We start from the raw sequence: 15,889 nt of genomic DNA, 5'->3' as shown, positions 1-15,889 counted from the left end.
TAAACTAAACACTTGAAAAATGGGTAAATTCCAGGAAAAAAAGCATCATTTCACATTTCTGAGCCATTTGGATTTTTTTACCCTAAGCTGCCACAAGCCAAGTATTGCTATTAAAAAAAATGTATGAACAAGAGCCACATTCACTAGACTACATGTTTGGTCTTAGATTTACTGACCAATATTTCAAATACATATATCCTCATGAAGGTATGGATCCACTTATACTTATTATCTTACAGTACGTGTCCAAAATCCCTCTCACTGGGGCAGAAAAAAAGTAAAACCTGAAATACTCATAGTGGCAGTCAAAACACCACCATTTTTATTTCACAGTATATTGGAGCACATATTAACCTTCAATTTTAAAAAAAATTGGATGAGTTAACTGCTCTGCCTTTTGGTGATAATTCTGAAAATATGAAGTAATGTTTTTGAGCTAAAAAAATCTGTTAATTAGCAACTGTTGACATCATTTTGGCCAACATAGCAATGCAAGGAGAATAAAAGACATTACTATGGAAGCTATGTACTTGGATAGACAAGGGGTCAAAATTTCATTCAAATATATTATGTGGTTTCTGAGTTATGAATTTTTACCCTGTGCCCTGCACTCTGGAATTTGACTCCCACTAGCGCCACTTCTGAGCAAACATCTCAAACTTTGACTCCTCATATCTTGCAAACTATGAGAGTGAGAGAAGAAATATTTTACATGGGTCATTAGATAGGTGATAGTAGCTTGTGACAAAAATTTCATCAAAATCCGAGTCGTTGGGTGTCATTTTGAAAATTTCTGGGTGATTTGACGTGGAATGACCCTACAGCTATTTGAATCGCGACGATTCTCTTCTCTTGATATATTTCTCAACTTCTTACTTTGTTCCTCAACTCGTTATTGATATGAATGCAAAAAAATCTGCAAACCAAAGCGCATTATGGTAGAATCTTCTCTAGTTTTATTGGAGCTATAGAGAGCTGGAGAGCATTAGAAATTCATACAAAAGGACAACATTTTCAGAAGTAACGCTAATTGCCGCTCGAAAGGCAGGGACTCAACCGCCAACCGTATCCTGATTCGTGTCTTCCAGGAACTTGCAGTAATTCTTCTTCTCTGACCTACGTGCGGATTGCAAGGGTAGGATTTACAGTAGAGTTTTACAGTCCACCCAATTCCTCCGCTCTCTGAAAAAGAGACAGGATTTTTCCCCAGGAAGCAGCGTGCAGTCAACCCGCCCCAAACCCCGACGGCGTCAGGCGGCATAAATGCTGGACACACGGCAAAGGGGCCAGGTCAAGTGACAGTGCTGTCAGACCAGAAAAATGAAAGTTATTCGTAAACCTGATGAGTCGATATTTAAAATAATGTCTCTAAGAGCTCTGAATCTTGGACGACGGAAAACAATTGTTGGGATACGTGACGATTTTCCGGTGTGGGTAATATAATCATTGAACAATAATAATCATTGAACAATAAATAAAACAAAATTAAAATACCATAATTACATGAATTTACGCAAATCAAGGATTGAAAAGGTTTTTTCCCCCTTTGCTGCCCAAAAAATATCGAAATATTGTGCACAACAAGTCGCTATACCTAGGTTTTCGAATACAGATAGGAGCCCTTGGGACGAAACTGGGATTGAACCGGGTACTTCCAGATTCAAAATAAAGCAAATCATCTACCACACTAACCTCTTGCTGATTTTATGATATACATGGCACTCAAGTACCCACGGGCAAGAAAATAGCGCGAAAACTAGTTGTGGGTCAAATGACCCCCAACCGTCCTTCTAGGCATAACACGTCCTAAAAATTTAAAACAAAACATTATTGTTAAATTTTCACTAATTTATCAAAATATAGACCAAAATGAACAAAGTCAAAAAGTTTCAAAATTAAAAAAAATATTTTAATAAGAGGAAAATAAATTTGAATTCTGAAAATGGGTCAAATAACCCCTGCCGTCGTTCTAGTGTTAAAATAATACTTAATAATTTGCTCACAAAAACTTACTTATGGCATTTGAGTATTCCTGTTTTTCAGTCGATTCAATTTTTATATTCCTATGTCTAGAGCAGGGAACCGCACTATTCATATTTCATTAACTAGCATATGTACTATTTGTAGTTTTCTGAACTCCGTGAAGGTAGATGGTCGAAGGTTATTTTAATTTATATTTATTACATACAAATTAGAAATTACTTGTAGTGAGCATAGTGATTATTACGCTGTGTGCAAGATTATGGCGGCCCCGTGGCATTTCATGCCCAGCAAGTTTTACATCTTTTCATAGAAAGTAGGTGTCGGAAAAAAAACTCGCATGCTCATACTCAACGCACAGGCTCTTATCTTAAGTTGGTATGGCAATATGGGGTGCAATTAACAGCCTTCTCAGGTCACTTTTGTTTGTAAAATATTAGTTTAATTTTTTAAGGAATCCATAGTCTTACTGAGCACTATCTATAAGGTAAAATTAATTGCTTTTAATCGTTTTGCGGGCCATTTCGAAATGCAGTTAAGGGATAAGTACGGGCCGTGGATTACCCACGCCTGGTCTTCAAAAATGAAGGTTGTATTGGTGGAGATGAAGCCTAGGCTACTGAAGTGTTACGTAGCTGCTGCTTAATTGGGCAAAATTTCCGGTTTGGTTATACGAAAACGTAAATTATTTCACCTTTTTTTGATTATTCTAATGTGTGAAGTATGACAATTTTAAGATCCACCAATCCCACTTCCATGTTTTTTCTAAAATGCTCACTGAAGAGTTTTTAAAGCGAGGCCTTCGTAATGGAACATGTACTAGAAAATCAAAATCGAAAGGCATATGCGCTAGTTGCATAAATTATGTTATTGTGATAGAAAGCTACGCATAACTATATCTCATAAATGCAGAAGTAAAGGAAATGACGTCAAGTACTAAATTTTGGGGAACACTAAGTCCATTGTGGATTTCGTTTCCAATTTTTTCAAACTAAGAAATTCCAGAAAAATTATTTTGAGGACCAACGAACGAAATGAACGTCGACTAATGAATTTTGGATCTCGATGTATGTAGCGAATCTCGATCATAAACGCACACCTATCACTAACCAAGCTTGTCATGACAAGCCTGCAAGCTTGCGGCAAGCTTGAATCAAGCCTCCTAGTTACGCTTTTTCAAACTTGCAGCAAACTTGTCGCATCAAACTTGCAGCAAACTTGTCGCATCAAACCTGCGGCAAACTTGTCACATCACACCTGCTGAAAAAGTGTAGTGCCACACCTGCTACATACTAGAAAAACTAGTTCCACACCTAGCATTTCTGTAGTGACACTTGCTGAGGAAAAACTGCCTTAACATTTCTGCTAAATAAAATGCTCTCCCAAATAATGATCAATTTACAACAACAAAATTGAAGATTTTCCACTCTATCAATTGTTAGTCATTTCACATGCACAGAATTTGGGTGCTAAAATTATACAATAAAATGGGCAACAAATAAATGCTGAAGAGTTTATTTTTCTCATTATTTATGTACATGTTGAGGCAGCGGTGGACATACCAAAGATAGATATCTAGTCATCGATAGTTAATCATTATTAATGAAGTGAGTGAGATACTTACAAACTGAATAGGAAACATCTAAGACAGAAACACTTAAAAAAATTTATGACCCCCTAGGCCACACATGGTAATAACTAAATTACAGAAATCTTCAAAAGGTAAAAACATATTGCTCGAATTTTATCAAAACATTCAAAAGTATGCTGATTGGCTTTGAGGATTTAAAATTAAAACTTCATTCTTTTGAATTCTTGTTAAGTTATGGGAGCACAAGGCTGGGCATGGAACTTACATGGTTACATACTTATAGATCGTTACTGATGAACTTCTTAAGCAAAATTATTGTCTTCATCAGCCTGATCCTCGGTCTGTTTATCCTGCCAATCCCTGAAGAGAAAATAGTAATTACTCCATGTGAAATGATATATCATGCAGGGGCGGATCCAGGATTTCTTTCTGGGAGGGGCACAAGCAAGGCCGTATCCAGGATTTTGTTCTGGGTGGGGCATAAGGATACCTCGTAATACAAAACGAATGCAATGATAATGGGACCGTATTAAAAACCTTGCATATTTTTGAGGGTCTGGGGGGGGGCACGTGCCCCCGTGCCCCCCCCCCTCCCCCTGGATCTGCCTATGATATCATGTATCATTTGCTTAAATCAGGGAGGTAAATTGAGAACTTATTAACTAATATTCCAAAAAGAATAAGCAATCAGATTCAATAAATAAGATGTCCATATTGTACCCCCACATTCTCATAATGGCAGTAAATGATTCAACTTCCATGGAACATTATAGTGTATACCTATTGTAAGAGGGAATGGAAAATATGAAGAAAATGTCTGGGATGATCGAATTAATGTGGCAGGGAAATGAGAAGCGACTACTTACATTCTTATTTTCCTGACTTTAGCCAGGTTGAGCCAATTACTCAGACACCCTTTCAGCACCACATCTGATGCATCAGGGTAGACCCTTCTGCATACACCTATGAAATTATAAAAAAAACATACTTAATGCAGTACCTTAAAAGTTCATTTCAATGATCAATTATTATAATAATCTTAGAATATCTTATTGGATGCACTCACGAAAATTAACAGGACACACTGAAGTGCTATAACATGATTTCTTAACCGAATTCTTCTGAAGTTTGCCCGTAAGGGAATACAGCTCTGCTACATAGTCAATCTAAGACGACGCAACATATTTTGTAGAAGTGTTCATTCATTTCTTCTACCAACTGCTACCAAACATTGCATCTAGAGATAAAAAAGATCAGATCAATTAAGAGTTAACAGCTTATAAAAGAATAACAAAAATCATGTTTATAGCCAGAAGAAAAATTCACCAAAAAAATTAACACAATTGTCATGGTTAGTACGCACATGTAGTATGTGTGCAGAAGTGCATATGAAATGGCATAAGTCCAATCATACCATAATTGTTTAATATTTCATTGGGCAATAATCCATACGCACTTCAAAATTATGTTGTACTTGAGTATTTTTATAGCACTTTGAATTCCAAACACCGAGTGTCTGGCAAGCTCCAGATTTACATCGATTTTGAAACTTTCTTACAAAAACTTAATTGTTGTTTCATTAAAAAAATCATACATTGTTTGAATCAGGATGGCAGCACACAAATTATCATTATTCACTTACCAACTTTGGCTCAAATGAGGGATCTTCACTTATCCTACGGCAGAGTTTGATAAATCCTCATCTGCTGTCAATGGCAATTATGCCTCGCAATACTGAAAAATGAATTTCCTTCCTCCTACTGCTACTGAATTTTCGGCACAATATTCCACGAACCGATAGTAGTTGAATGATACTCGTTCTAGGATCGCAGAAGCACTACTTCTTCACTAATTTTGCATTGTGTCGTGCTCGCTGTCGCTGTGTTTGTTGTTCACTAACTCGTAGCATTCTTAGCTTATCCGCTTCATTTCCAGTTGTTCTATAACGAAATTCTGCCACAGCAACACGGCTATTTATTATTATCTGTCTCTCTCTGCTCATCAGTGCGGTTAGCTCGTCTCACATTTGATTGAACTCAACGACGCAACGTAAGTTTGGTCGCCATCTCCTTGGCATTGTAAAAAATTAAAGAATAGGAAGTTCTCGTGTAGTCAGCAGTTATTACAGGGTTCCCACTCAACCGTGAAAACCTTAAAACCGTGAATTAGCCGTGAATTTTGTCAACCGTGAAAAAACTTGGAAAAAGCCGTGAATTTCGTCCTAAAACCTTAAAAATCTCTCAATCTTGATAATAATACCTTCCCAGAAATTTTCAACTTCGTTCGTAGCGAGGGCACTTCTATTCATTGTGGCGAGCATCGTCGCATGTGTCAGAAAAGCGTGGGAACGAATGTTGCCTGAAGAAAAAAAAATATTTTCCCAGCGCAGGCCTTTTCTCTCCCCCCACCTGAAATATGACACCAATTCTCATCAGCTTGTTTATTTTCCTCGACTGTCTTGGTTTCCCCTCCCTCGGTCACTGCTTAGTCCCCCTTCCACCCAATTACGCTTCCCACTGGCTGCAGCGACCAGTTTCGAAACTAAATCTAGATGGCCTTTGTGTTTGAAAAATTTGAGCGCTTATTCAACAGCCTCAATTCTGTGATTGGGAGACCGCTAACCTTGACAACCTGCCATGCGCTGTGGACACTACGCTCTTTGCGTTTGAACCGGGCAACAGCGAGCTTTCGGCGCGACGTTACTAATTCTCGTGCGTTGCGGCCTTTAAGCCCCTGAAGTCTCCGCTTATGGCAACACAGCATTACACGATTTTCGCATGCGTTGACCTGGGACTTGCCAGTTTTACGCCGCAACCGGAAAGTTTGTGTGGAGTTATTTATTGTCGGTGGTGATCCAGTTCCTCCGCTTTGTGCTATCTATGGTTATGCTGTTTGATTGTGTTCTGATCATACTGATACATTTGGGGACATAATTTGATTTTTTAGAAGCCTTCAGTGAAGGAATTGGTGAATAAGGTAAATAATACATTTATTGTATTTACAAGCCGTGGATTTTCCGCCAGTTAAGGGTTTCCAAACATCGTTTCAATTTAAATCTGGGTTTTCATTTCCTTTTCAGCCAAAAATGTGTCTTCATTCTAAACCAAGTTCGACCACTTTTCGGTCATCGTACCGGGAAGAATTTCCATGGGTTAGAGAGCACCCAACTTCTAAAAGAGTTACTGACGAAGGGATATCTTCTCAGGAATTTTGTTTCTCCCTAGTAACAATCCGAATTCATCTGCTCATCTGGCGCTACGATAGTTAGAAAAGAATGGGTATCTTTAGGGTAAAACATATCATGGCGCAGTCATATGGTCACGCTTCGCCCTGTACAGTATGCTCTGCGTACCCCCGTACGCGATAGCATCAGTTCCGAACTTCACCTCGTACGAGTGGTTCCCTACTTTCCAGGGTGGCTGGTCTTCGAACCACCGAGTGTTTTCCATGTGGGATTAATAAAGTCAGGTTTCATTTTCACTGGATTAATTTTATTCGTCTTCGGACCATGGCCCCTCCGAAGAAGCTATGGAGAACTTTAAGACATGGACTGAAAATAATTGAGGATGAAGAAAAGGATCCGGGCTAGATGCACGTGAATATTGCAGAGCGCCTTGGGTTGTCTGCTAGCACATGACGGTAGGGGTGGGGGTAGAGTGAGCTACCTGGAGAAAACAAGTAGAGATATGAAGGCGAAGATCCGTATGGGCGTGCCACTGATGATTAACGCAACATTGTTCATGCTTTACACACTACCTCAATTATATTAAAAATGTATTCATTAGACGGGAACAATTCAAGTAACAGACTATTTTTGGCCTTCGTCATCCATCTCACAACCAGTCACTGTGCCGGCGAATGCGGTTGTTTTAGGCACAACATGCACATTGCTCTCGTGAGCACGTGTACTGGAAATGGTGTTTGATGGATAAGAATTTTTACATCAGACTGAAATCCATAATAGCAGTGTAAATGCCGGGTGGAGAGCAAACATTTTTTTAGTGAGGTGGCGTTTTCCTTCAGAATTTTGAAAGAGATATGGGTCGAATCAACAATATGACCTGTGTGTCTTGATAATGTACTGTTATTATCTAAAATATTGTTTGAAACCTTTAATGAATATCTTAATTACTCGCCAAAATCCTGCGTTTCCTGGGACATAGGCAACCTAGCAAAAAAGTAAAGAATTGATCGTTTTTCCGCATTCATTTTGTAATCGTATCGTTATTAGGAAAAACATTTTTCTCCTAGTGGAGTTCCAAAAAAGGAGGGTAGTCTTAGAATCGTGTTCGCCTTAGATTTGTGCTAATACGGTGTATGAAATTGTTTTTCGTTTTATAATGTTCTATAAACAATTTTCATAAAATATTTTCCGTTAAATAAGAAAGAATCAATTTATTATATTCTATAAACAATTTAAATAAAATATTTTCTGTTAAATAAGAATGATTGGGGTGGGGAAATTCGGTTACTGTACAGTAATAACAACGTGCGCAAAAAACAATCTCTCGGCGAGGAATTGAAAAAGGACCTCGGGTGTCCGGACGGAAGAAGGTCCGAAGGGTATTTGGCGTCCAGGCAAGAGCGCGGTTGGGCTGGTCCTTTAGTCGGCCCTGAATTTTGCAAACGATAGATCACGTCATAGCAGATATCACTTTTCATTGCGGCGTTAACATTCACGGCGTTTGTCGCGTACGTTAATTTTCTGTTGATATACGGCCAGTGATTTTCTTATTGTTGGCTTATTAACGGACCGTGAATTTAGCGAAATTGAGACTGTGAAAACCTGAAAAATAACCATGAAAACCGGAAAAATAACCGTGAAAACCTGGAAAAAGCCGTGAATTTCATTATTCAGGTAGAGTGGGAACCCTGATCGAGTTGAATCACCATCGACTTGTACGCATACTGGAAAAAAGATTCTCCTCTTTTGGATGACCTCGAAATCCAAAATGTGCGCACGGGAGGCTTTTTAAAGGCTCATAAATACCTTGTTTCGCCGAGGCAAGAGATAACGTTAAGTTGGCAAAATTCCAGAAAATCTCCCTTTTATTAGATATTCGGTAGTTTAGAATTCGGAATTAGCGATCTTCTGCTGTCTCTTTAGTTCACTCATCTTTATTAATGCAATGACGATTTTTTGAGTACCTGCTTACAACTTTTTTATTACCTATATTAGAAATGCTTTAGTCACCTACATGCCACTTTTACAGAAAAAATTTTAAAATTTCTTTGAGGCCACTGAAATATGCGTAAATGGAATCACTAATTTCAATAATAATATTCCATGTGGGAATGCTTTTAAGTTGATCAATATTATAATTTTCTAAAAATATTTCGTTAAAACAATTGTCATCTTCTCATTACTTATTTTTACTACCCATTTTTTTAGCTGATTCCTGAAAAGTATTTTCCAGCCTTAATTGGGCAAAGAACATTTAATCAATGAATTTTTTGCTGCATTCAGCACCTTTTAGTTACTTAGAATAATATTTCTTATTCATAAAAATCCATTCAAATCATTACAGACCCTAAAACCTGAAAAAAATGGCAGGTCCTCATTTAGTGTTTTTCCGCATTTAGTGTTTTAAATTTTGTCCCCGCTGAAAAACCTTAAATCAGGATTCTGCAGTACTGTGTCCATGGTCAATTCAGAATGGATTAAATTGTGCTACGAAATTTTAACTCTAGATAGCTGATGCCAGATTCAACCAAAATTACTAATGATATGGTAAAACCTCTTCACATCGTAATGGAGGGGAGCAAAATTTGGGCAATTCGATGCATGGAGGTTCACTACAGAGAGGTTTTAGTGATAGGCACCATTTTTATGTATCCTTCGGAAATGAAAGGCAATACTGTCTTTTAAACCATTATATTTATGTGCTTAAACAAACATGCATGCATCAGTGATTAACATTGAACATATATAAAGCTGGTTTTAAAAAGTGTCTTCGACGCGAGGATTGGGAAGTCGTCAGACACTAATGTTCCTCTGGTTTAAATAATTCAAAACCTATGGAGAGTAATTCATTAAGTCCAAGTAAAAGCCCGTTTTGGCAATAAACAGTGATAAATATAGCATTAAAGGTTATATTGACGAATTTTATAGTTTATCTAAAGAATTTTATGGTTTTACTATGAGTGAGAATGATCAACAAATGTAGAGCATATGCAACCCGCGTGCCACCAAAGATGTCTTCCTGGGGTGGGGCGTGCTCACTCTTGTGACCAGCCAGAGTCGAGCTTTACGGGACCGCCTGGTTCTCTGTTCGAAGCCACCTATGAGATGGTCCATAGGAAATCGGAACTAACTCCACCGCACAAAGTACCCCCACCCCGTCGACCGCCCCCACTCTCCTCCCCCTCTGTGTCGGTTAGGAAGAGGGGAAGAGGGTACACAGGGGTGAATGGCATGGCGAGAATTTCTAACGGTGAAATGCTAAGTTTTCTAAGAAATAACGGCGAATTTTCGTCGACAAAGGCCCCTTGGCGGCATTTAGTTTTTGAAGCCAGAAATTGTCTTCAACGTGCGACGAACAGAAGTAGTTGACAGCGAGTGACAGTGTACCCGTCAAGAAGAAATGGAGAAGAAGAAGTGTTATGTTACCGGCTGCTCGACGGTTGGTGGTAGACTTTACAGGATTCCTATCAACGTGGAAAGGTACGTTTATTTACTTTTTGATTTTGCTGATACGTTTAATAGTTAAAAGGGCAAAGAAGAGCTGAGGAAGTCCCTCGACGAAACCGTATTGTAACCCAGTTCTTATAAGTTATTATAAATTATAATTACTCTTTTGGGCAATGAAATTGTAACGTCGCCTTTGCATTTACGGACACCCTGTTTTAAAAATTGTGTCATACCAATGTAATGGTTTAATTTTCGGAGTAAATACTCATTTTAGGTAATTTTCAACTTAATGACTTCCTACGAACATTCAAATTTGTAGTGAACATAAATTACCCTTTGGAAGGTGAAAATGTTTTCGTCGTTGTGAGCCCCCGAAGTATTACTTTGTGATGCAGTTAAGCTATCACTTTACTATCTTCCTTGTTCTTAAGTATTTGTCGGTTAGAAAAAGTATTTTTGAATTAAATGGCGTATTAAAGTTCATAAGCGCCCAAGTTCCGAGTAAAAGTAGGTAAAGTTGCGACTGAGGTTGTTTAGCAAGTCAGTAAATGTCGGATTATCGCTCCCTAAAGCCGTGCATGAAAATGTTTTATTCGATTTAGCATGCAGTCTTCTCAGTATGTAAGATATACCGTTACATTGTTGATCATTACGTGTATCTTTTAAAAGATACGCGCATTTATCAACGTAACGCCCGTGATATTGCATATCATAGCATCGCGGCATGGTAAACTAAATAACTATCTCATGGGTAATTAACTCATTTTATTTAGGCAAATGTTTATATACATTATAGTCAATGATGGAAAATGGCAAAAAGAAATTCATGCGGTTACGTCTAGGGATTCAAAGATTTGCTTCGGAGTCAGAAATTTCGAATTGGAAAATCAATTGCCTCGACAAGGATTCGAACTCGCTACATAGGGTACATATTCTAATTCGGCGCCATTGAGTTCGATTGTAAAAATGGCTCTCAATCCAGAGACAGGAATTCGAATTCTGGTTTAGGCAACTCATTTTTTCATGACATTATGGCGTTTCATTTAGTTCGTCTTCATATTTCTTTTTTCGTCGAAGTGGGAAGCAGTGCTCTTGTAAAAAACAGAGTCGGAACAGTTGTTAATAAGTGAAAGTCATAAATCATTTAATTGAAACATAAAAAAAATATGTTATGTTTTCGAATTTCCTGATTGGATTGATTGCGTAAGTTTCCGTAGATGAGTTCTTAATAGAAAGTGAAAATTATTTCCATCAGCAATCATTTTCGCCATGAAACATTAAAACATGCCTAGAACCCAGATATCCCAATAGCTGATCAGGTGTGTGTGATCTTGGCAAATTTAATACTATGTATTTTAACATGGCATGGTCGTTTTACTAATAGCATACCTGAGAATGGATAATGGAAGGTCGTAACCTGGCTTAGCCAAATTATTTTTTTTTCATGGTTAATTTCATCCTTGATGTAGATAACTTTGCACCTGCATGCAGGACTGAATACACTGTTACTTGTTTCATTCAGTTGCTGGAAGTACACATGTAGTTGTGTTTTGGTGAAGCATTGTGCTGCTATTGAAATTGACTAAATTCTCCTGTAACTTACTCACGAATATCATTGCATAACCCTGTCATGTTCGAATTTTTAAAGTAATTAAGTTTGTAACTTCCTAATAGTATTCAAACTTATAAAATGATTAATTACTGCCCTCTTTATTTCTGCAGGGCAGAGGTATGGTGGAGATTCTGCATGAATCCAATTCTGGATCGATATGAATTGAGGAAACTACACAACAGCTTCCAAATATGCATAAAGCATTTTGCCACTGATGCATTTACCTACCCATCTTCAGAGGTGCTCCTCCGTTCTGCAAAGCCCACACTTTTCCCCCCTACTGTCCATCCTGTTCAGCATCTGACAACATCCGCGGGGCCCACTACATCATCTTCCTCTGACAATGAGCCTCTCCTTCCCATCGCAGATGTACATGAACCACCACAAACACCTGCTCCTCCTGCTGCCTTGTCATCTTCTCCTGTTCAACCACAGCATACCTCTTCACTGTCTCTTCTCTTGCCTTCTCCCTGCGATGAACCACAGTCTTCCTCTGCTCCTCCTGCTACCTTGCCATCTTCCCCAGATGTTCCTCCAACAACAACGATGAAAGATATAATAGCCACACCGAAGAGGAAGAGGCTTAGGACTCCCATCCTACACAGTATAGGAGTGACTCGAGTCAGCCAACTAACGCCAAGGAAAAAGATTTTGGCAGCTGACATTGTAAAATGTCGCCAAAAATTGCAGAGGCTAAAAAAATTGAGTGGAAAATACAGGAAAGACATTCAGGGGTTGAGTGATATAACCAAAAGTGATTTCATGGTCTCTGTGGAGAGTAGTTTATCTCCAGCTGCAATGCTGCTTGTTAAGTCAATCATAAAGCAAGACCAGGTCAGACCAAAAGGAAGGCGCTGGACACATGAGGAGAAGGTTATGGCTCTCTCATTATTTAAGAAAGGGCCTAAAACTTACAGGTTTCTGAAGAATTTCATCCCGCTACCTGTGAAGAGCACCTTGGTGTCTCTCTTGAAGACCATCCCTCTGAAAACCGGGATTAGCAGGGAAATTTTTGCCCATCTTCGTTCAGCAGTGGAGAAGTTGGAGAATAAAAATAAATATTGTGCCCTGCTCTTTGATTAGATGGCTATTAAGCCCCATATAGAATATGACACAACAGAGGACAGTATTTGTGGCTATGTTGACCACGGCAGCAAAGGACGAGAGGGCATAGTGGCCAAACAAGCCTTGGTATTCATGGTGAGAGGGGTTCGACGAAGGTGGAAGCAACCACTGGCATTCTACCTCAGCCATGGGTCGACCCCAACCACCATCTTGGCTGAGCTGATTAAGGAGATTTTGAAGGCATTGGCAGAAGTAGGGCTTTTTGTCATAGCCACTGTGTGTGACATGGGTGCCTCCAATGTGAAAGCCCTAAAACTTCTTGGAGCCACCTACTCCAGACCTTATTTTCAATGTGACGCACAGAGGATCATCACCATTTATGATCCCCCACACCTCCTGAAGAGTTTCAGGAACCTTTTATTGAAACATCAAGTTAAGGTTCCTGTCACTTTATTTGGAGAGGAGAAAATCCTCATAGCCAAGTGGGAGCACCTGCGAACTCTATCCCAGGATGATCACTCCATAGCCTATCTTCCACTCAGGTACGTAATGCCATATCTCATTCTTCATGACAAATTCTTTTCACAAACTCTTTCATATTCCATAAATATTTAGTGGTGGCAGTCTTGGCTGAGTCCAATAATGCTTTCTAATGTATTAGAATTTAACTAACATCTGAAGTTAAAAATTCTTCCAGTTTGCCTATAATTTCCACACAATTCATAGTATGTACTCGTTGAATTACTACAATACTTGTCATTGGTTGTGTATTTATAGCCTCTTCAACCTCACGGAAAGGCATTTGTCACCATCATCCCGGGAGAAGATGAGGGTTGACTTGGCAGCAAAGGTTTTCAGCAGGCATGTAGCTGCTGGAATTCACATGCTTGTTGGAAAAAGTAAGATCTCTATATCAACTTCAGAATAACATGTGAAATTGAATGTATATCTTTGAAATACCCAATGTAAAAAGGATACCTTTTTTAACCAATTATTCATTTTTGTAGATGTCCTGGGAATGGATGGGCTCGGTACGGCAGAGTTCCTTATGGAAGTAAATGATCTGTTTGACAGTTTCAATGGCAGCAATTTGGAGGTGAATGATGGGAAAAACTGAAGTGTGCCGTGACACTGGACAGCCATCACCACCAATTTTGGAGGGAAATGGAGGAGAAACTGAAGGTGTGGCAGTTTCAGAGGAAGAGGAGATTTCACCCTCCATCCCAAAATGGGTGGCTGGCGTCCATTAGAGGTATGAGGATGCTGTGGAGGATATTAAATTAAGAAGGCTTTCTCCACATGAACCCCCTCAATTTTAACCAGGACCCATTGGAAAACTTTTTCAATGTGGTCCGCCAGAATTGTGGGGGGAATGATCACCCAAATGCCGCACAATTTAAAGCTGCCTTTAAGGCAGGGTTATTAAACAATTTAGTGTCAAATCATACCCCAGGGAACACTAAGGATGATGGATGTATGATGCTGGACAACCTTAGTGCATTTTTTTCACAGGGGGGAGAGCATTGTGTGGTTCCTCCCATTCGGAATCAGGAGGGCCAATGAAAGTCCTACCTGATTCAAAAATCGTTTTAGTGACTCAGGTTGCATCTAATTTCATTCGAGATTACAAGTCAAAATTCAATTGCAATGCTTGTTGCAATCTTCTTCGTGAAGAAATGTCTGGTGCTGCAAATGTGTATAGTATCTTCCTTTTTGAGGGACTGGGACAGGTTGAAGTAGGCCCTTCGGAAAGAGTTATAACTTTAGTTAAGGAGGTGTTGAAGGAGGTGAGAAATTACCTGGAAAAGGAGGGTCACAAAAACCAGCTGCTGGGATCAGTGAAAAATTCACTTTTACAGTCATCCAATTTGTCAGGTCTCACCTGTGGGCTTCATGTGGAAGAATTTAGAATTTTTTTTATTAATTACATGTCTCTTGCTGGGATAAGAAAATTCTGTGTAGAGGAAAGTAAAAAAATGTTGGGAAGTTAATGGCCGATGGTTAATCATCTTTCTTATCCCAGCATTAGAAAAAGTAATATTTAAAATAAATTCTAAATTCTTTCACATGGAGCCCAAAGTTGGGACCAGACAAAGCAGTAGACGGTGCAGAAGCAGTAGACAAAGCAGCAGAAGTACATTTTCAGTTCTCTCAGTGTTGAGTCATCTGACTTTCATCATCTGACTTAGACACTGTGTCCAATCAATGTAAATTAGTATCTGATAATCTAAGTACCTAACTGGTGCTGACACAAACTCCTTGATTTTAATGTTGAGAAGTCCCAAATTGCCTACTTTAAAAATAAGAACAAAACAGACTGTTCTATTAGTGTTCACATTAACCAAAAACCAATTCCCCAGGTGGAATTTGTGAAATTTCTTGGGCTACAGCTTGATGCTTCGCTTACTTGGGAATCTCATATTAATATACTGACCAAGAAGTTAAGTTCCAAATGTTTTCTAATACAATCCATAAAGTCCACTGTCTCTCAAGACGTGCTGATGGCCTTGTACTATGGACAGATTTACTCCCATTTAATATATGGCATTTTATTCTGGGGTTCTTCACCCCATGCATCCAAAATCTTTAAAATGCAAAAAAGAGCTGTGAGACTAATAGCAAATTCTCATTATCTTGCCCCTAGAAAACCAATTTTTAGAAAGTTGGTCCTTCTACCTTTTCCTTGTGTCTATATTTTACATGTATTGTTGTACACTCATAATAATTTGAACCAATTTAATAAAAACAGTGCTGTACACAATCACTACACCAGGAGCTCTAATGACCTACATGTACCATATGTACGCACTGCAACTGCATCATATGGTCCTAACTTAATGGGTCTTAAACTGTACAATGCACTGCCCAATGAATTGAAATGTATTAATAGTTCTTCCATATTTAAAACCAGAATCAAGGAAATTTTACTCCATAAAATGTACTACTCAGTTGATGATCTCATTAATGACCGAATATAATATTGTTTTTAGTGTTTTTTCTTCTAATTCTT

The 15,889-nt window shown here is 38.6% G+C and overlaps 2 protein-coding genes across 10 annotated transcripts in view; both read left to right on the top strand.

Moving 5' to 3' along the window:
- LOC124172622 (gastrula zinc finger protein xLCGF3.1-like) overlaps nt 1-15,889 on the top strand; it is a 126,345-nt gene that overhangs the window by 51,646 nt on the left and 58,810 nt on the right. The window contains exons 1-3 of one of the 9 annotated variants that reach the window (XM_046552059.1): nt 13,307-13,421; nt 13,657-13,778; nt 13,887-14,131. The exons of the other annotated variants lie outside the window; for them this stretch is intronic. Coding sequence (XP_046408015.1) covers nt 14,108-14,131 — 24 coding nt within the window. The 5' untranslated portion in view covers nt 13,307-13,421; nt 13,657-13,778; nt 13,887-14,107. Of the gene's footprint in view, nt 1-13,306; nt 13,422-13,656; nt 13,779-13,886; nt 14,132-15,889 lie in introns of those variants that run through there. 9 annotated transcript variants of the gene reach the window in all.
- Nucleotides 9,430-13,291, top strand: LOC124172621. The gene is made up of 2 exons (XM_046552055.1): nt 9,430-10,235; nt 11,925-13,291. The coding sequence occupies exons 1-2, from the start codon at nt 10,156-10,158 to the stop codon at nt 12,895-12,897; spliced, it is 1,053 nt and encodes a 350-aa protein (XP_046408011.1). The 5' UTR covers nt 9,430-10,155; the 3' UTR covers nt 12,898-13,291.

The sequence above is a fragment of the Ischnura elegans genome, assembly GCF_921293095.1.
Source record: "Ischnura elegans chromosome 13 unlocalized genomic scaffold, ioIscEleg1.1 SUPER_13_unloc_2, whole genome shotgun sequence".
In the NCBI taxonomy this organism is placed as follows: domain Eukaryota; kingdom Metazoa; phylum Arthropoda; class Insecta; order Odonata; family Coenagrionidae; genus Ischnura; species Ischnura elegans.
Note: the sequence above shows the minus strand (reverse complement) of the source record. Positions and strands in the feature narration are given on the sequence as shown.

What these genes read in the sequence shown, in the direction of transcription:
- LOC124172621 (XM_046552055.1), top strand. Translation starts at nt 10,156, where the DNA reads ATGGAGAAGAAGAAGTGTTATGTTACCGGCTGCTCGACGGTTGGTGGT. An exon ending in ATTCCTATCAACGTGGAAAG is followed by an intron (nt 10,236 to 11,924) that starts GTACGTTTATTT and finishes TTATTTCTGCAG; the next exon opens with GGCAGAGGTATGGTGGAGAT.